The 20,308-nt window shown below is 41.5% G+C and overlaps 2 protein-coding genes across 35 annotated transcripts in view; one reads left to right on the top strand and one right to left on the bottom strand.

Annotated features, from left to right (window-relative positions):
• Positions 1-20,308, bottom strand: part of NRXN3 (neurexin 3) — a 1,197,396-nt gene that overhangs the window by 786,334 nt on the left and 390,754 nt on the right. For all 26 annotated transcript variants that reach the window (XM_083609454.1, XM_083609464.1, XM_083609467.1 and 23 more), the window contains one exon: positions 3,193-3,396. In XM_083609454.1, coding sequence (XP_083465580.1) covers positions 3,193-3,396 — 204 coding nt within the window. The remainder of the gene's footprint in view (positions 1-3,192; positions 3,397-20,308) is intronic.
• On the top strand, positions 1,410-19,795 carry LOC310765795 (uncharacterized protein). 9 transcript variants are annotated; one of them, XR_014549802.1, is made up of 5 exons: positions 1,410-1,952; positions 6,125-6,242; positions 10,972-11,050; positions 12,812-13,012; positions 18,803-19,795. XR_014549802.1 is itself a non-coding variant. In XM_083621299.1 (4 exons), the coding sequence occupies exons 1-4, from the start codon at positions 1,922-1,924 to the stop codon at positions 18,426-18,428; spliced, it is 534 nt and encodes a 177-aa protein (XP_083477425.1). In that variant the 5' UTR covers positions 1,410-1,921; the 3' UTR covers positions 18,429-19,795. The 9 variants fall into 9 exon arrangements, 1 of the variants encoding a protein (XP_083477425.1); XR_014549803.1 differs by having other exon boundaries at positions 6,125-6,247; XR_014549804.1 differs by lacking the exon at positions 6,125-6,242 and having other exon boundaries at positions 1,410-1,968.

The raw sequence follows: 20,308 nt of genomic DNA, 5'->3' as shown, positions 1-20,308 counted from the left end.
ACAGTCCAGCAGGAGGGAAAGTATGGGAGGAGGGATGGAGAAGTTGAATGATCTTAAAACATGGGCCTGTGGCACTACTGCAGTGCCAGTCAACCAAACCAGAATGCTGAATATGAAGGTGACTGTTTCTTCACAAGCAGCCATTCCTCATTCTCTCAGCACATGCTTTAACCTGCAGGGCAAATTCTGGGGCATGTGGCTCGCTGAAGTCTCTCTCTCTCTTTCTATCCTCCCCCCGCTTCGTCACCTCCTCCCTCCCTCCTCCTCCTTTCTCAACAGAGAAGTGAGATCTCTCATATTTGGTTATCTACTCTTTACAAAGTCAGGGTCCAATATGTTGTGAGGTGTGTTGTTAAGACAGAAAGAATGCTGCCCAAAGCTCCCATTTTGGGAAAGTCTAACTACTCCTTAAGTAAGCAGCATATAGATACAAGAGACTCTCTTCCCCCCTCTCCTCCAAATCAACCTACCCTTCCTCTCTGTTTTTGTTTTTGCTCAAAGGTGTGGTGCAGGTGAGAAGGATATGCCAGCCCCTGCAGGCTGCTCTGTACACTCTGTTCGAAGGGCTGTTTGCTGTGCGGGCCGCAGGCTTCAGGCCTTTGAAGGGTTGAATACCATCTTTTGATATACCATGACGGATGGGGTGTAAAGAAGCTTTTACGACTTGGATACACAGCATAAAGAGATCACAGAAAAGACCTTAATAAACAGACAACCTTTTAAGAGAAACCAAATGGAATTAAAATGTGAGGGGGACGGGGAGCAAGCACAAGAATATTTTATACCATTCAAAACAGTCTTTGCCAATATGTATTTATGGCACATCAGATTATTGATATTCCAGCTATGTGATTTCCAGATTGTGTTTTTTTACTTACTTGTAGTTTTTGACCATCTGTTAATTATGAGTAAGGCTACATCTACGATGTAGAACCTGTTGTGGCTCTTCAGATTTTGCTGGACTTCTAACTTCCGTCCATCCCAACCAGTATGGCCAATGGTCTGGGATGATAGGAGCTGTAGTTCAATGGCATCCTGACTCAAAAACTTCTCAGAACTCTCTGCATCATAATTACATCATAATGGTCCAAAGAACTATAATCCAAAGTATTGGTGTTTGAACTACCTGAGATAGTAAACTCTGTTCTTTTTTAGAAGGTCTAATATTTTACTTGTGTCTTCAAATCTACTGTATTTTTGGCTATTTATTATGGAGGAGTATTTGTTTCAGAACTCAACTGATATCTGAAACCTTTGCAGATCTTCACTACTGCATAATTGAGCTAATGCTCTGGAAGTCACCTTCAGAGCCCTGCTAGACTGAAGCTCCTTTTCTGCAGCAAAGCTAGAGTGATGCTGCAGTTATAGCAGGTAAGAAAGTTTTGGCTTATTAGAGCTTCTTTGTCCACTAAACCTCAGACAGAAGTCTCCCTTAGGATTTTTCATGCAGTGCATTTAGCATGAAATCTTAACTAAAAGTCTGCACAATACATTCCTACATTGAGACCATCTCCAACCATGTTGAATGAGAAGTGCTGAAATAAATATGTGTGCATCCACTACCAACTCCTGTTCCTAACCCTCCCCCCTGCAAATTTCCATTACGTCTGAAGCTTTTTTAGATGAGTAAGATCATGTAAGACTACTCCCAAACAACTTGTATACATTCATGAGCTTGTGAAATTGTTAGGGAAGTCCTGAAAGGAGGACTGAAGGTTAAGCACTGGCATCTCAGTCAGTTGCATTGTGAGGCTGGGTTTCCTTTTATGAGCAATGGTGACCTCATGCAATATCACATTTGCCAAGCTATGACCTGATCAACAGAAAAGCTTATAGTGGTTATGACCATAGTAACATCTGGGGTTTTAAGACAGCCTCTCAAGTGAGGCCCTCAGAGCATGCAGCAGCAACATCCACAGCTATGGCTCGTGACTTCTCTTTGAGGCAGGCAAGTATAATCAACAAGATGTAAGCATTTTCACTTTCCATTAGTGACAGAGGAAAGAATATTGCCTATGGCAGGCCCTCCATCTCTTAATAATTGCTACCTTCTGCCAATGGCAGAAAATGAAGGCATTTGTTTTCTGGGAAACAAAAACGAAGCTTTTTGATTTCTAGAAAACACTTTATATGAATATGAAATATCATCAGCGAATGGACTGAGAAAAGGGCACAGAAGTTGCCTGGTTACAGCAGTGTCAGAGGAGAAAGCAGCAACATGCTGAAATTTTCCTTTCAGTACTTTAGAGTGGATGACACTGAAGGAACAGGGGGCCTTTGAGCCTAGAGGAGTGAACAGAGGTGGCGTCTCCTGTGCTCCTTGTATTGTTTGGGGACTGGGGGTATTTTCTTTATGAGCAAACGCAGTATATTGTTCATTGTTTTGGGGGCTGGATGTAAAAAGGTGCTATACATCATTCTAATGCAATTTAATACAAGCATGCAAATATTAGGGGAAAGGATTAATATCCCCCTGTTCTGCAATCCAAATAAGTTTCTGTATCTAGAATTGTTTACATGCATACCTTGCCTTGGGTAGGTGGGTGGCAGGCAATCTCTCTGAATATATTCCTGCATTTAATTAGCACGTATTCATTTATATCAGAAATTCATTCCCTAGTTGTCAGCTTATTAAAAAAAAATGTTGTACAATATTTGGTAGCATAAGTCCTGAAAATTAACAACCCTACTTACTATATGAACCTAAAAGTCACTGGGCGATAAGAGGAATGCTTGAAATATAAAACACTGGCATCTTAAAAACACTGTAGCTATATAGACCCTTCCCTCTATGCCTTTGTTATTTTTTGTTAAACACTTTTGACTGTTTTGAATAGTAATAGAGAGGCTGGATCAAATGAGGATGTGATTGATCAAAAGATGGACTGAATAGCATGTCTTACATAAAGCTAACCAGTTCAGGAACAAGAAAGGAAACTTAAAAAAACAAAAACCAGACTTAAAAATCACGTTACCCATAACCAGGAATTAACATAAAATCACCATGCAATGGTCACTGGAGAAATTATTTCTCCATCATTAATACTGTTACAGAATACATCAGCGACTACTTATAATTCAGTTAAACCAAACCGGGGGGTGGGGGAGCAGGGAAGGGGGAGACGGACAAGAAAACAAAACAAGCTCAAAATTGAAAGCCGGAGGTAGAGGGGGGCAATCTCTGTACAATACCTAGATTGACCATGAGTTTGACACGGCCTCCATCCAGCTCTAGCCGCAGGGTATCGGCTGAATCACGGGATGTGGTGGCCATCAGGAGCCCGTAAGCCCGCTGAGACATGAAGCGGAAGGACACATCCTCTGCCTCTGTGTGCATGACCATCGGCATAATGATCTTCATGTACATGCTGCCATCATAACTCAGAATCGATGCCTCTGAAAAAACAAAGAAAAGGAAAATAAAAATTAATCGCTATCATCTCTGTACCCTCCAGATCTTGAAGGATCCCTCAGTACTTAGAATACACCACAGATACATTGCTTCACTATGCATTGCTATAGGCTAGCAGCCGTGAGATCTTTAACAGGAAGTATTGTTGTGTTGAGCTTATCATGTTGCACACCAAAAACAACATGGAGGCTAGATCAGTGCTAGCAATGAAGCTTCCATTTTCTCCACAAATTGGTTCCAATATAGCATATGCTACCCATTCTACCTGCCTCAGGTGTTAAAGATCTGCTTTCCTACAAATCAAGCTAATATCTGCAGATGGTCAATAAGTAATGGCTTATTTAATATGGGAAGGAAAAAGGAGTGTAGGGGTGGGGCTTTGGGGGGAGGGATAGGAAAGCATTTTGTAGCAGTATTTGAACAGAACACTGCTATAGTGGATGGTTCTTCATCATCATCTTTTTCTTCTTCAAACACATTTACTCAAAAATTACAATAGAGCTTTGTCTACTGCCATAATATCACCAAATGATCACTCCATTCCTCAATCCCTCACCACGGTCATGTTGACTCACCAAATATCCTCAATAGGAACTCAACTACAAATCCGATTTACTAGACAGTTCACTTTGAAAAATATTTTAAAGTGATGTTGGTGTTTTATTTATTTTAAAAAATGTTACTTCCATGAGCTTTGGAGTGAAGGGAAGTTAAAATTCAGATGAATCATCTCATTATTCTCATGCTTAGTGTGAGGACAGGAAGTTGAGACAAATTAACCCATGATGCCACGTGCATCATAGGACATATTGCACACATAACCTAGACCTAACAATCACTAGTTTTCCACTGGAAAGGTTTGCTAAGTAAAGGTAACAGAGATTACTTAAGGTGTGAAGACACTCAATTGACTGTTGATATATACTTCTGCTCCAGCAGGACATTTCCCTTCCACTCATGGCCATCTGCTGCCAACTGCTCTGTGTGAAGGCATCCAGGAGAGATACAGTGGCAGGTTAAGACAACATTAAGTGCCTAATCTGGAGCCAAGTGAACTGCCCCTCTCTCTCTGGGTCACATACTACCAACTGTCCTGCAGAAAGAAATCCAGGAGAGAGAGAGGCTGTGGAAGACAAGCCTAGGAACTTGTTCTTGCTCCATCTGCACTGTTCCCTACTCTGCTGCAGGGCCACATCCATCATCAGCTGCCCTGTAGGACACATTCCTAGAGAGAGGAGGAGGGAGGTGACAATGATGCTTGGAGCTTGTATTGCCCCAGTTCTGGATAGTTTTGGTTTATGTGCATGGGTTGGTTGGTTGGTTGGTTTTAAAAAATGTAGCTCTACATTTTATAAAAAATATGGAGCATTTGAAATATTATATTACAAATAAAATTGAAAATACAAGGCATTAAAAATAAATTATAAACATGAGTTGTTTTGAGGGCACCCCTCTAAAAGTGGGACAACTCCCCCACTGATCTCCAAGTTGACTAGCACCTGCTTTTGGTCAAATTCACTAAGGTATGTGTTATCGCATGGAGTAACCCACCCTGAATACTGAGATGATGCATACATATTGAATAAGCTCTGTCCCCGTGTTTCTTAGCATTAACACAAGGATTTGCAACATAAACAAACAGCTGTGTGGGTACTGGCTGAGGCATGCCTACAATTGTAAGTATGTACATCAGCACTATAGTGTTTTGCTGACACACACAGTCATCAAAATTCTAGTTGCCAAACATATTGCCTATCACTTTTAGTTTCTCTCAGTTTCTCATTATTCAAAACTAAAGTGCAATTCTCTATATTTCCACATTAGTTTGCAGTTTGTTTAAAAAAGAAATCCTCATGAAAATTTGCCAGCATTTCAATGTGAATTTCTCCTAATTTACACAATTTTGTATGCAGTTTTACCAAACATACACATCTGTGCAAAGCAGTGTTCCCTAAATAAATCCATTTTGAGATGTTATTTTTACTTATATATGCATTTTTATGAACACTTTATCAAAATATATGCACGTTTGTACCTGGTTGGAGAACTGCATTGCAAAATTCAAAGAAGTGAAAATTTGGAAGCATGGCTGTGTTTTGATTCATGTATTGTACGGGGAACATGTGTGTTAAGTAGCTTTGTTTTAAAATGTGAACTGAACTGAATTGCAGCCAGTTGAACTGATGTGTAAAGTAAGGCTGCAGATGCAGCAGCCTCCTCAGATGCACACAAACTATTGCCCCTCTTCACCTACACACCATTTGCCATGAGTGCAAACCAGCTGTGGGTCACAGAAGAAAAGCCGGGCTCCCTTTTCACAAGGTGCTGCTGCAGAGAAGCAAAGCACAGCATGCTAAATGCAGTTCCAATCGCTTTCACTTCTGCACTCCCAATACTGCCGCTTCCAGCTGCTAGTAGAACAAAATGTACTCTATATTATACACACACTTACTGGCTGCATGTAAAGAAACACAGTCACGCACACCTCCCTGCTCTTGCTGTGGACTGTATTAGGAAGTGAAGTCGAGCATGAAATGGCTCTTTTTGACACCTTCAGCTCGAATGTGCCTTGCCTGAAACTGTCTGTGCCACTGTCTGGGCATGTGTGTAGAGCTGGCAAGTATCCGTGCATGTGGTGCCAGTGAGCATGGGGATTAATCGGCAATAAGAGGACCCAAATCCTTTCTTTCTTTCTTTCCTATTTACAGATAGATAGATGGCACAGTGAAAGCCATTTTGCTGCTTCGGAGATCTGAAAACATTAGGCAGCCCTTCGAAACCTGTGAATGGTATTGATAGGGGAGATGTGGTTCCACTCTTTGCTTAAGATGTACAGTATATTGATTGGTTCAGGAGGGATAGCATGTGGGTTATATACAACATTCATTGTTGCCAGAGGTGTGTACAGATGGTGTTGCTAGATGTAGTGTGGGGGTAATGGTAGAGTGTTAGACTAGGACCTGGGAGAGGAGGGTTCAAATCCCCTCTCAGCCATGAAACTCACTGGGTGACCTACCTCACAGGGTTGTTGGTTGTGCTAGCAGTTAAACTCCTTAGGCTGCATTACACTTTGATTTACAGTTTAAACATAGTCATGGCTTCTCCCAAATAATAATAAGTACATTCTGCAACAAAACAGATTTTCTATAGAAGTTCTTTTTCATCCGAGTGCCCCCAGGGCCTTGGTACTCTTATGTAGCTAAGTAGGAGGGAAAGGAATATTGTTCATAAGCATTTCACACAGTCTGCTACAACTATCATTACTGTTTGTTTTAAAGTTCCAAGTATATATTTGCAAAGCAAGAAAAGAATTGTTTTCATAATGTATGATTGAGGCTGCATCCAGAGAGTTGTTAGGAGATCCCCTCTCAGAACTACATTTTTCAGAGTGATTTAACAACCAACCCCTCTCACCCAGGGAATTCTGGGAACTGTAGCTCTGTGAGGGAAATCAGAGTTTTTTAAACAACTTTCAGCACTTTTAACAAACAGCAGTTCCCAGGATTCTTTGGGGGTATCCATGATAGTGATATGAGTGCTTTAAATGTATAGTGCAGATGGGCCTAAGATGGTAAAATTAGACAAACTCCCTGGCAAAGAAAGAAGCTGGGATAATGGATCAACAGCCAATACAGTCGTACCTTGAAAGTCAAATGGAATCCGTTCCAGAAGTCAGTTTGGCTTCCAAAATGTTCGGAAACTAAAGCACGGCTTCTGATTGGCCGCAGGAAGCTCCTGCAGCCAATCGGAAGCCCCACTGGACGTTCGGCTTCCAAAAATAGTTCGCAAACTGGAACAGTCACTTCCGGGGTCGGGAGCCAAAACGTTAGAGAACTAAGGTGTTCGAAAATCAAGATACAACTGTATTCAAACAACTGTATTGTCATTAAATCTATCATACAGTTCAAACAATAAATGATATTTTAATTTACATTTTTCATATCAACAGACTTCAATCATAGTATAATTTGAATTGTATCATACTTTCAGGTAGCTGAACTGGAAGGGAGTTTGGACTCTGAAGGAGCAGGGGGACCTTCTGGATGCATTCCTATCATTTAAGGCTCAGGTGATCTCTGTAGTACCAAGTGCCTTCCATCAGCTTCAGCTGGTGGCCCAGAAGTGCCCCTATCTGGACAGAGATAGCCTAACTACTGTTGTGTATACTCTGATAACCTCTAGGTTAGATTACTACAACAAGTTATATGTAGGGCTGCCTCTGAAGACAGTTCAGAAGCTTCAGCTATTGCAGAACTCAGCTGCCACATTGCTCACTGTGCAGTTTGAGCATATTACACCAATCCTGGTCTGATTGCACTGGCTGCCAATTAGTTTCTGGGCCAAAGTTAAAGTGCCACTTTTGACCTATAAAGCCTTAAACAGCTCAGGACCACAATACCTCAAGGACCACCTCTCCCCATATAAACTGACTTGAACGTTGGGATAATCATCTGAGGCCCTTCTTTGTGTGCCCCTCCATGAGAGGTTCAGAGGATGGCAAGATGACAAGGGTCTTTTCTGCAGTGGCACCCCCATTTGTGGACTGCTTTCCCCATGGAAACTTGCCTGGCGCCTTTTTACATATCCTTAGGTGGCAGACAAAACATTCCTTTTCTAGAAAGGGGGGGATTTGCCCTGCCAGATTTTAAACTTTATTATGAATCAGCGGCTTTTTGCTGGTTGAAAGACTGGCTACTTCTTGAGAACACAGATATTTTGGATTTAGAAGGGTTCAATAACACTTTTGGGTGGCATGCATATTTGTGGTACGACAAGGTCAAAGCTCATAAAGCTTTTAAAACAAAAAAAAAAAATTTCCTTCCAGTAGCACCTTAAAGACCAACTAAGTTAGTTCTTGGTATGAGCTTTCGTGTGCATGCACACTTCTTCAGATACACTGAAACAGAAGTTGCCAGATCCTTCTATATAGTGAGAAGGTGGGGAGGGGCATTACTCAGAAGGGTGGTGGGAATGGGTGATTGGCAGATAGCTGTGATGAGCCTGTTGGCGACTCTTAACGACTGCAATAGGTCTTACAGGAAAAAGCAAGGGGTGAGAAGGTGAAAAATGGCTTTGTCATGTATAATGAGATAAGAATCCAATGTCTTTGTTCAGACCAGGTCTCTCCATGGTTTTAAGTTTGGTAATGAGTTGCAATTCAGCAGCTTCTCTTTCCAGTCTATTTCTGAAATTCCTTTGTAGTAATACAGCTACTTTGAGATCTTGTATAGAATGTCCTGGGAGATTGAAGTGTTCTCCTACTGGTTGAAGTGTTCTCCTACTGGTTCTCCTACTAAACCAGTAGGAGAACACTTCAATCTCCCAGGACAAAGGCCGTGAAAAAACTTAATATGGAGTCTAAATGGCCGAAATATTGGGAAATTTTGGAACAAGAAGGGGATATAATGAAATTGCAGAGTTATGAGAAATTGAAAGACAAAGTGCGAGATTGGCTCCATTACTATCAAATAATGGAGGTTTTTAAGTCAGACAGGAAAACTGGTTTCCAGGTGGAAAAATCAAAACCGGAGACAGAATTGTTAGAATCCAGAATCATAGAATCATAGAATCATAGAGTTGGAAGAGACCACAAGGGCCATCGAGTCCAACCCCCTGCCAAGCAGGAAACACCATCAGAGCACTCCTGACATATGGTTGTCAAGCCTCTGCTTAAAGACCTCCAAAGAAGGAGACTCCACCACACTCCTTGGCAGCAAATTCCACTGTCGAACAGCTCTTACTGTCAGGAAGTTCTTCCTAATGTTTAGGTGGAATCTTCTTTCTTGTAGAAACTAAGAACTAAGAACTTGTCAAAAATGTATAACTTGCTGTTGGAATGGAATACACAGGATGAAATAGTTAAATCAGCTATGATCAAGTGGGCACAAGATATTGGTCATAACATTATGTTTGAGGACTGGGAACGGTTGTGGACCACCAGTATAAAATTTACGGCATGTAATGCCTTAGAAGAAAATATTATGAAAATGATTTATAGGTGGTACATGACTCCAGTCAAGCTCGCAAAAATCTACCACTTGCCTGATAATAAGTGTTGGAAATGTAAAGAGACTGAAGGTACATTCTTTCACCTTTGGTGGACATGCCCAAGGATCAAGGCTTTCTGGGAAATGATTTATAATGAAATGAAAAAGGTATTTAAATATACCTTCCTGAAGAAACCAGAGGCCTTTCTCCTGGGTATGGTCGGCCAACTGGTGCCAAAGAAGGACAGAACATTTTTTATGTATGCTACAACAGCAGCAAGAACACTCATTGCAAAGTATTGGAAGACACAAGATCTACCCACCGTGGAACAATGGCAGATGAAAGTTATAGACTATATGGGACTGGCAGAAATGACCGGCAGAATCCGAGACCAGGGAAAAGAGACGGCGGAAGAAGATTGGAAGAAATTTAAGGACTATCTTAGGAAACATTGTAAAATTATTGAAGGCTAGAACGATGTTGATTCAGAAATTAAGTGGTTAAAAGCTGTGATGAATATGTGATTAAGAAAAGAAAGGTTAAAAATTATACAGAAATTAGGGGAAGGATTTGCTGAATTGACTTAATTAGAGAATGGAATACAGAAAGGGGAGGTATGAGGAGGTCGGGAAAGTAAGTTTTATGAATATAAGGGATTGAAATTATACTTGTTGTTGTATGTGTTCTGTTTGGTTTGTATGTATTTTTATTGTTCTTGTTTTTTGTTCTGTTTTTTCTATTTTATATAAATTCCTAAAACCTTAATAAATATATTATAAAAAAGACAAAACATTCCTTTTCTCTCAGGTCTTTGGCTAGTTAAACAATCTGTAGCCTTTTAAACTGTGGTGCTGTTTGTTACTATGTTGTGAAATTGTGTATTTTTATACTGTAAACTGTCATGTGATCCTTGAATGATGAAGGGCTGTTTAGGAGAGAGAGAGAGAGAGAGAGAGAGAGAGAGAGAGAGAGAGAGAGAGAGAACTATAAAACCACACATTCTCTGATATCTCCTGGTTGGTGCTGATGGATTCTACTCCAGTGTCTTCTTCAGAAAATCAGTGTCTAGAGCTCATGTATGGCAGCAGACAGAGGAGGGAGAAGAACAGACAGCAATTCAACCACAGACTAGTCATGGCTAGCAAGCTTACTGGTGAAAGGATGAACAAGGCTGTTTTACCTTGTGCTAAGACATAAAACATGTAATTATGGCACAGGTGTCCATAGTTAATTAGTGGAAGCATTAGCAGTATCTTCATTACTTCAGACTGGTTAATTTTGCTGGAAGCCCATAAATGACCCATCACTCCACAAAAGAAGAAAACAGGGTGGAGAGTGGAGATAGCCAAACAACGTGGATAAATGGAACAAGGGTAGCCAACGTGGTGCCCATGTTGTAGTCCAACCTCTGTAGGGCTGACTAAAGCTGAATTGGCTGAATGGCAGAAGGAGCATCTGTAGAAATGTCTAGCATCTCCCTCATCTGTAAAAATCAGTGGTTTTGGGTTGAGTCTCATGGAACTTTGAGTAAAAAGATAAACTGAGTCTTTTCATGTGCTTCTGTTTAACAGTTATGGCTGGTGGCTGTCTGTTTTCATAAAAAGAGCATAGAAAAGAAGACAAAAGGAAGGAAGAATTTATATAAACAAGGTATCAAATGCATTCCCTGAATTTTTGCAAGTCTACCATTATCCTCATTGGCTTGACCTTAAAGTCAAAACCCTGTAAGATTCGGTAGCTATAACTAGTAAGAACAGCATTAGCACTTGCAAGCCTGCGTTGGGACAAAATATGGTGTTCCTCTTTTAGATATTAAACTATCTATTTTTCTAAAATCCCTACATCTACAGCAAAAGGCGAATATTATTAAATTGTTAGAACTTGGCATTATTCCTTTCAGGGCTGTGCTCATGGGGGCAGGTGGGGGGAAGCAGACCAGAAAGGAAGGTTCAAGAACATTAGGAAAGGCCATGGAAACATTTGCAGATGGAGGAAACGGTTGCTGGTAAATGTTATTACTAGCCCAGAGACGTGGGGAGCAGGAGACTGTAGCCTTGCTGAATCTTGGCAGGCACATGAGGGAGCCAAAAGGGAGCATTAGAGCTCCTCCTGAAGCCTGCTCCAAATGTCAATCTAACATTTGCAGAAGTGCGCGGAACTGTTTTGAGAAGAAATATCGGATGAGAAGGTCAAGGCTGGAAAAGTTGTACAAAGTCAGCAAGCCAAATGAGAAGAACACATGGGCTGAAATTGTGCTTTGAGAATCCATTCCTTCTTCCATAACTGTGGGGCACGTGTATAAAGCTGTATTTAAGATGCAGGCAAAGGGCTTTCTCATCAGGTCGATTCTGATACAGCATGCTTCTGAATACCAGCTGCTGTGAATCACAGGTGGGCAGGGTGCTATTGCACTCATCATGTTCTGCTTGCGTGCTTCCCAGGGGCATCTAGTTGGCCACTGTGACAAAGTGGGAAGGAGTTTAGAAGAGGGGTAAGTCTCCACTGCCTGGCCTACCATGCCACGCCCCCCACCACACCCCAAAGACCTTCAGGGGACTTAATCCAGCCTTGGCTGAGCTGGCTTCTGCTTCTGCTGGCTGAGCCGCAGTTGAGCCAGGATAGGGCACTTACACCTGTGCACCTTCAGCTGAACCAGGATGGGAGACTCACCTGACTCGGACATATATCTGCCTATTCCAGACACGAACTTGCCCACTCATCCTGGGCAATCTTGGCTTTGGATTGTTCCCTACGAAATCTTATGAATTTAATAGCCTTAGGACAGCTCAAGCTACCAATAAAGAGCTATTTGTGGCTTTGCATGATTGAACAAATAATGTAACGAAGCACAACAAACCTTGTGACCCATGAGTGAAATGCTACATTTGTATTTGCCAGAAGAAATTCAGAAGCACGAGAAAGATAGAGATTATTAAATTTAACTTAAATGAAAAAGCCCTGCTTGTAAACTAGTGATTTATTTTTTTTAAGTGACAAATAAATCAGCTTTAGGGAAGTGTTATGGAGCAGAGCAGGCAGCAATTAGGCAGATAATGACAGCACAGCATTGCTAGCTTGGGGGGGGAGTACAGTATACCATTTAATTTGGGGTTCCAAGCTGCACCTTCCAAACTTAAAAATACAAGTTCAACTATATGGTGTTTATAACACCAGGAGGTGGGAGGAGGGTTCTGCACATCCCTTTCTTACCCCATCAAAGTACTGCCACTTTTCTCTTGCATAACTTTTGTAAAGCTGTAAAATTGCCGGTTGGCGACTGTCTGAAAGCACTTCAGACAAATGGCAATATTACTCTACAGAAGGGTATCATCAATAGGATAGTAAGTTGGGCCCACTGCAGCTTCTAATCAGCTCATCAATAGTGATGTGATGACTCTTTTTCTCCTTAAGTACAGGGCCAATTTGTTTCACAGCCTTACTGCGAGGAGAATTGAAAGAGAGGAAGAGACATCTATTTTCTGCAGGCCAGACCCGGCAGAAAGGCAAAGGACGAGATGCACCCCCCTCCCGCAACTGCCCACAAGTGGCCCTTGAATATTACTTCAACACTGGCAGGAGAGCAGCATCCCCCACTGCAGCTGAGGGCAGCAGGTTAGCCAAGTGACCATGGGGTGAGCCACCCACAATGCTTTCTCCTGCAACACCTGAGCACCACTCCCTACCCCTGCCCCCGCAAGACTTTCTGCCACCTGAATCAGCCACCTCACTCTGCCTTATGGTAGGGCCAGCCCTGCCGGAGGCTAACAGTGCAAGGCGGGCAGTGGTAATAGATGATCAGCAGCACATATATAGGGATTTCACGTATAAAATGGGAAACGTCCCACAAAATGAATATAATGAGTCCCGTCATCAGAAGCCCTGTGCAAGGACTTCTGCTTGTGCAATGGGCTTACCCCACTGCCCCCCCACCTCCTGCAACTTACTTAGGGAGGCGGGTCTGAAGAACCTATGCAACAGCTCTTAGGGGGAGGGGGGAGAGGGAGAATCATTCCAACTGGCCAGCTGAAATGCTTGCCCTGACGGAAGGATCGCCTTAGTGCAAGCACTGAATTCCTCGCAAAGACTTTGATCTTTGAATCAAGCGATCCTTTCCTCTTGGTGTGCCAGAGCCTCCCACCAGGGAAAGTCTCCCACTGCAGGTGTCAGTCCACTGATGAAGAGACATGTTCATCACTTCTTAACGCCTTGCAGATGCTGGATCTTAGATTGTCTCTGAGCATGTGCAGAGAGTATTTCTACCAATATTATGCGGCTATAGAAAACCTAGATAAGTCAAGAATTTGTGAGAAGAGTACACTGGTACCTTGGGTTAAGAACTTAATTCGTTCTGGAGGTCCTTTCTTAACCTGAAACTGTTCTTAACCTGAAGCACCACTTTAGCTAATGGAGCCTCCTGCTGCCGCCGCATCACCGCCATGCAATTTCTTTTTTTTTTAAATGATTTTTATTGAGAATTTTAAAATTACAAAAAACACAAAGAGAAAAAAGGAAAAAACAAGAAGAGAACAAATAGCAATTAAAGAATACAAATCGATAAAAGTCAAAGTCAAAGAACAGAAACAAAACACATAACACATCAAAATCAAAAAGCAAAAATAAGCCAAAAAAAGAAAAAAGGAAAATTTAAAAACAGATCCAATATTCCCAAATCCTTAACTGTCATCACCTTATTTCATCGACCTCCTCCCACCTCCCTTTTTTGTATTCTAGTTGATTATCACAGCAAATCCTTTCCATTTTTCGTAATATTCTGTCATTAAATTACCTTAATCTATTTTAACCTTAACTTACCATAAAAACCCCTAAAACTTAAGACTTAAATCTTATTTATACCCATTTCTCATAACCATAGCACATTCTTACATAATTCTTTTTAACATTTCTGCTAAAGCCAAATAATTTCATTCCAACATTTTTCTAATACTCATTAATTTTACAAAACATTCCTAAGTAAAATTTTTTAAAAAAAAAACTTTCTTCCAATCTTCATCCAACGTCTTTTCCTCCTGGTCCTGGGTTTTGTCAATCCTTTCTATCCCATCCATCTAGTTCATTAACCTGGTGACCTTATGTCCGAGGCCCTTAAGTCTCTTCCATGTCCCTTCCGCAGATCTTCTTCATATTTATACCTGTACTTTACTTTGTCTTCTGCTCTTTTCACTTGTGGAGACTCCAGCTTGACAATATTTTTGTCCCTTCTCGACAGATCAGCCCCTTTTCCATAGTCAACACTGAACTCCATGTGGTATTTAAAAGCATGTTTCAAAGTCCCTCCAAAGTTGAGGACCCCCACAACTCCAAACTCCTCCTGGCCCAAAGCCAGACTTGAAAAGTCAAAACATCCCTGCATAGGGGGGTCTATCCAGCCCCCCATCTCCAAGCCAAGCAAGACTCTATCTCTCCAAATCTGGCTTTTTCACCGCCATGCAATTTCTATTCTTAGCATGAAGCAAAGTTCTTAACCCGAGGTACTATTTCTGGGTTAGCGGAGTCTGTAACCTGAAGCATCTGTAACCTGAAGCATCTGTAACCTGAGGTACCACTGCACTTAGGGAAGAATGTTCAACTCCAAAGTGTGTTTCAGCCTCCTTACCAGGTTTTATAGAAAGTAAGCACTAACTACAGCTAACTACTCTTGCTTACTTATTTCTTATTTCTTTTAATACCCAGATTTGGTTGCTAATAACATTTGGTTTACCCCTATGTCAAACACATACTTATAGATCATCGTTGAAGGGGTTAAGATGGGAGGCAATTCCTTTTCTATTGCAATCTTCACCACCAATTCTGTGGTGAAGAATTGGATCAGAACATAGTTATCCCTCAGTTTTCACATTTCTCTGAATTTTGTAATACAATTATTGGCTCCCCTCCTCAGTGCTGCATGTGATCTATACAGAGCACCCCCACATTTACACTCAGTTTCCTTGGGAATGAAATGTATGAAGTGGAATAACATAATGACTATGTAAGTTACGTATGTTGTGTAATGTTACCACAGAGGACAGAGAGACAGTTGACATCATTTTTGGCATAAGACAAACTGCAGTAGAACAGAAGCAGTGATGTATACAGAGCAGAAAGAGACACAGCACCTTCTAACACCCCTAGGTGGGACTAACTACATATAACATAGTGTTACTACAGCACTTCTGGGGAAATGATGGCTGACTAAGCATGATTAACATTACATTGTTCTAAATATCTTTTTTCTCTTTTATCACTTTCATTTTCTTAATTGATAGGGCTACATTATTTATTTAGCAAGCAACTCTGGTTCATTTATTTCATCAGGAGGCTGCATTTAAAACAAAAATAAATAAATCATGACCCACCCATGCATTTAGATTTTAACCGTAGGAATAACTCAGATGCATTGGCTGATTAATTTCATACTAACAGAGAGTGGCTTGTGGAATCCAGGCAGCAACACCAGGATAAAATCTTTCCTGTTTGAAGAACGCATGCAAAAACCCCAACTTCAAAAGAAGGGGAACAACAGTATAACTGTCCAACCCCACATTTAAGTGAGAAACTTGGCTTCATTACTCTAGCCCCCCCTAGCCAGTTGTTATGTTGCAGACTAGGGCCCCAATCCATGTCTAGCCACTTACTTAATGAACTTGTGGCCTTGGGTGGGGGTGATCATCTATATCAGATGTGTCCATAAAGTTCAATATGGACCAGATGAGCATCACAATCCACATTGGGCCCCCAGGAGAACTGGAGATTCTCTAATGTGCCTAATGTATGCTGGGGTACAGCTTTTCTTCTAAACTTTTAGGTGTGGATTGGAATCCCCCTAACTGCCACTCACCCTTGTACAGGAGGTTTGTGCTCACATGTTGGAATATTTGTCCTTCTTTCCTTAGCTATCTGACCCTTGTACCATCTTGCAAACGTCTTTCAAGAGTCCCTCAATTATCAAAAGTAATTCCCCATGTACTGGGGGTGAGTGGGTGGAAAAACAAATATAACATGCCTTCTGGCTCACAGAACTTTTTTTTCATAATTATCTGGCTCCTGCAATGAAACCAAATGCCCATATAACTGAGGAAATAGAACACAGTAACTCTGTGGAAGCTAAAACACATCTGGGTCCAGCCAGTACTTGGATGGTGGACCACATGAGAAACCTACAATGCTGGAAGAAAGGAGGGGCAAATAAATATTAGCTAGATTCTGACATCCATTAATTTATTGGGTTTAGAAGGGTTTCCCTCCCCTCAAACTTTTAATGCTATGTATATTTGATTCTGTTTCAGAAATCAGTAGTTAAAATTCTGGTAACTTTTCTTCCACCTACCTAGAGTCTTGTTCAACAATCATAGACCTAAACTATTTCACACCAGCTCCTTGGTGCTTTTGTAAAAGTAGCCCAGGGAGCTCATTATGTCAAGCACACTATATATTATCTTGCCTTTTTTTGATAGTGTACATTTTGCTAGAATGATCCTGATGGTTTCTCACCATAGTTTTACTGAGTGTCCCAGATGCCACTTTGACATTGCATATTTTAAACAGACAGGAGACAGCATTTGGGCTTATTATCTTGACAAAGGTCAGCTGGTAAAACTGTTAGGGCTCTGTTCCTCTTTAGTGTCGTGCAATTCCAGCATTGTTGCCGAGCTGATAAATAAATTCAATCAAGTTTCTGCACAAAAGAAGCTCTGACAAAGAAAGGAGAGGTCTGTGCACGGCGTTTCATAAGGGCAATCAACGATTTTATCTCTCTAATGCAAAAGCATTAGCAAGGATTTTACCCTTGAGTGCCTTAACCTCAAGAGCATTCATTTTACCAGATCTGCCTCTATAGCCCCAAAGTGGCAGGACTCCACTGAAAGCACAGCATTAGGAACATTGATTACAAGAAATGGTAAACAAAAGGATGCTGCAGTGCTCTTAAGGGCCACTCATGGGGTGTTTTCAAAAATGGTTACATTAAAAGCCACCCCTTCTTGAAACCCAGCAAGCAAAATTACATGAAGCCTGAAATCATTCACTCCTCTACAACAGGCGCTGGATTTGGCAGATTTAATAAAACGATTATTACAACTATTAAGATTATTGCCTGCTGGATCAGGCCGGTGGTGCATCTAGTTCAGCATCTTGTTCTCACAGTGGCCAACCAGATGTCCACGGAGAGCCTGCAAGAAGGATCTGAGCTCAACTCAGCCCACCTCTGATTCCTAACAACTTGAATTCAGAAGCACAATGCCTCCAACATTGGTGACTGAAAATAGCTATCAGCATTAGCAGCCACAGATAGCCTTAGATGATCATGATTAAATTTTGTACATTAATATAATACACATATACAGTGGTACCTCGGATTACATACGCTTCAGGTTACAGACTCCACTAAACCCAGAAATAGTACCTTAGGTTAAGAAATTTGCTTCAGGATGAGAACAGAAATTGTGCAGCAGCGGCGCAGCAGCAGCAGGAGGCCCCATTAGCTAAAGTGGTGCTTCAGGTTAAGAACAGTTTCAGGTTAAGAACAGACCTCCAGAACAAATTAAGTTCTGAACCTGAGGTACCACTGTATAAATTTATTAATGATTATGATGATCAAGAATATATCTTGCCTTACTTAAAAGAAAAAGGCAACTTAGAGAACAATTATTTTCATGGGGCATGAAATTAGCCAGCACTGTGTTTTTTTTTGGGGGGGGGGGCCTGGGCAAGCTGCCCAAGCAGGCCCTCTTCCCTGAGTTGAACTACTTCCTCCTCAACCTTGTTGCCACTGCTCATGTGCTTGTGCCCTTCCTCTAGGCCCAATCTTCATGGCTGCCAAGAGCGTAAGGGCAAGGCAAGTGTTGGCTGCTGGTCCTTCTCCTTGTGCTTCTCCCTGTTTCTTCACCCAGAAAGTGCAGTCAAAGAAGCAGCAGGCCCCATGGGTAGGCACCGCAGTGCTGCCGCCACCCCCCAAGAAAGGCAACCCTTGATTCCAGTTTGCAAAACCCTGGCTAAACCACACAGGAAACTGAAGCTGATTTCTTACTGAACTCTGCTACTTGGATTCCCAAGGCAAAGTGGGAGACGGGGGCTGGAAGGGAGGTGGAGAGAATGCATCTCTAGAGCACTCTTTATGCACAAGCTTCAAAACAACTCAGCAAACACTGCAGTTCCACGCTATGCTAAGGTCTAGTATCTAGTAATTTTCACAACCTGAGTGAAAACAACACAGGAAGGTGTCCAGGAGGAGCTCAAGCTGCTCCTCGGAACTGCTTGTGCCCCCTTTAGAAGAATCAGTTCATACTTCATGAATCACAGGCCTTAAAGAGACTGGATCAGTAGTCCTATATCCTGCCTCAAACAAGGGGCTTCCCTGTCTGCATTCAAGCTTGAGACACTCTCTCTCTCTCTCTCTGAATTCAGTGCATTCTACCAGGTGTGACCTTTCCAAACAGTGGCGGCGGCTGTGCTTTTGCATCCACGTTCCATATCGGACAACATCTCCAGCCCATCCATCAAAATGTCCAAGTGGTGATTGCATATCTTCATATGGAGAGGGAGTCAATTAAGGGTGAGTCATTAATGTGAAATCATTCCACTTCTCCCAAAATGAATAGAAGTGAATTGGCACAGTGTTGGGCCAGTGCCGACTTCTCAGTTGGACACGAGTGGATCAGAGTGGAAGCACAGAGACAGAGTGAACTCATTTCATAGATAGCATCTCCAAGCCCAATATGGTAATTTCAAAATTTGGAAATAATTTCTTATGACAAATGAATCCACTTCTTCCCAGCCATTTTCTCATCAAGGCATTTCACTTCATCAATGCCAACAGTAACTGCTTGCCTTGGCAAAAAAACCCCCCAAAAACCTGAAGGAAACAGAAGAAGAGAGAGAGAAGAACCAAGAACCAAGATGGGGCAATGCCAACTCTGAAATGGGACTCCTGACACTTTGTGACCTAGAGAGGCAATGGAGCTTGGCTCCAGCAAATGAGCTCAGGGAATTCAATAGGAGAGAAGAGAGATATGACATTCAAGGCTGGTTCACACATTTACACAGAGGCAAAGCTAGGTTTACTTCCAAGTATACACTCTACAGAATGGGCAGCCAACTATTAGTCTCTGATAAGTAGACCTGTATGATGCGCATGCTTTTAGATATGCTTTCATCACATTTTGTCTTTACAATATTAAATGTATACTTGACACATCTTACTGTAAGTGCACCTCAGTTGTAGAAGGCACTCCCCAGAAAACTAGCATCTGCACTGCAGCATTTTCAGCACCAGATGAAGACCTCCCCTCTGCCCAGGGCTTTTCAATCATCAATCTGCAACTTTTCTTTTCTTTTCTTTTTTTAGTGCTTTTAAGATCTTTGGAACTGTTGCCTCCCCACCCCCACTTTTTAGGTTGAAATCTGAATTTATTCTGTTGAGGGTTTTATTCTGTTTTAGATTTCATTCTTAATTTTTATTATATTTTATATCTTTTATATATGTATAAATCACCCAGAGAACCTTTTGCTATTGGGTGGCATATAAATACAGTAAGTACCATATGTAAAAAAAAAATACATACAATGCAATGCAATGTGTGAAATGGCTTGTTGATTTATGTCCATATAGCCCAAACCTATGCAAGGCTGGCTTGGCTGAACTACATGGACTATTTATTATGCAAGTGTTTTCACAAAACATTTGAGCCTGAAAGTTTAAATCTTCCCTCCCATACATGCAAGCACATATGGGATCATACTCCCAATCTTTTCAGCAAAAAAAGGGAGAGCACTTTTCAGAGTTTTCCTATACAACTCTTCTTATATAAAAAGCTACTGATGAGAATATTTCCTATATATTAATTTGGAGCAGGGATTAGTGCGGTAATAATTAAAACAAACATAATTATACTTATCCCTTCCCCTCTGAAA

The sequence above is a fragment of the Podarcis filfolensis genome (genome assembly GCF_964270895.1).
Source record: "Podarcis filfolensis genome assembly, chromosome: 1".
In the NCBI taxonomy this organism is placed as follows: domain Eukaryota; kingdom Metazoa; phylum Chordata; class Lepidosauria; order Squamata; family Lacertidae; genus Podarcis; species Podarcis filfolensis.
The sequence above is the reverse complement of the archived record's forward strand: the minus strand, read 5'-3'. Positions and strand labels throughout refer to the sequence as shown.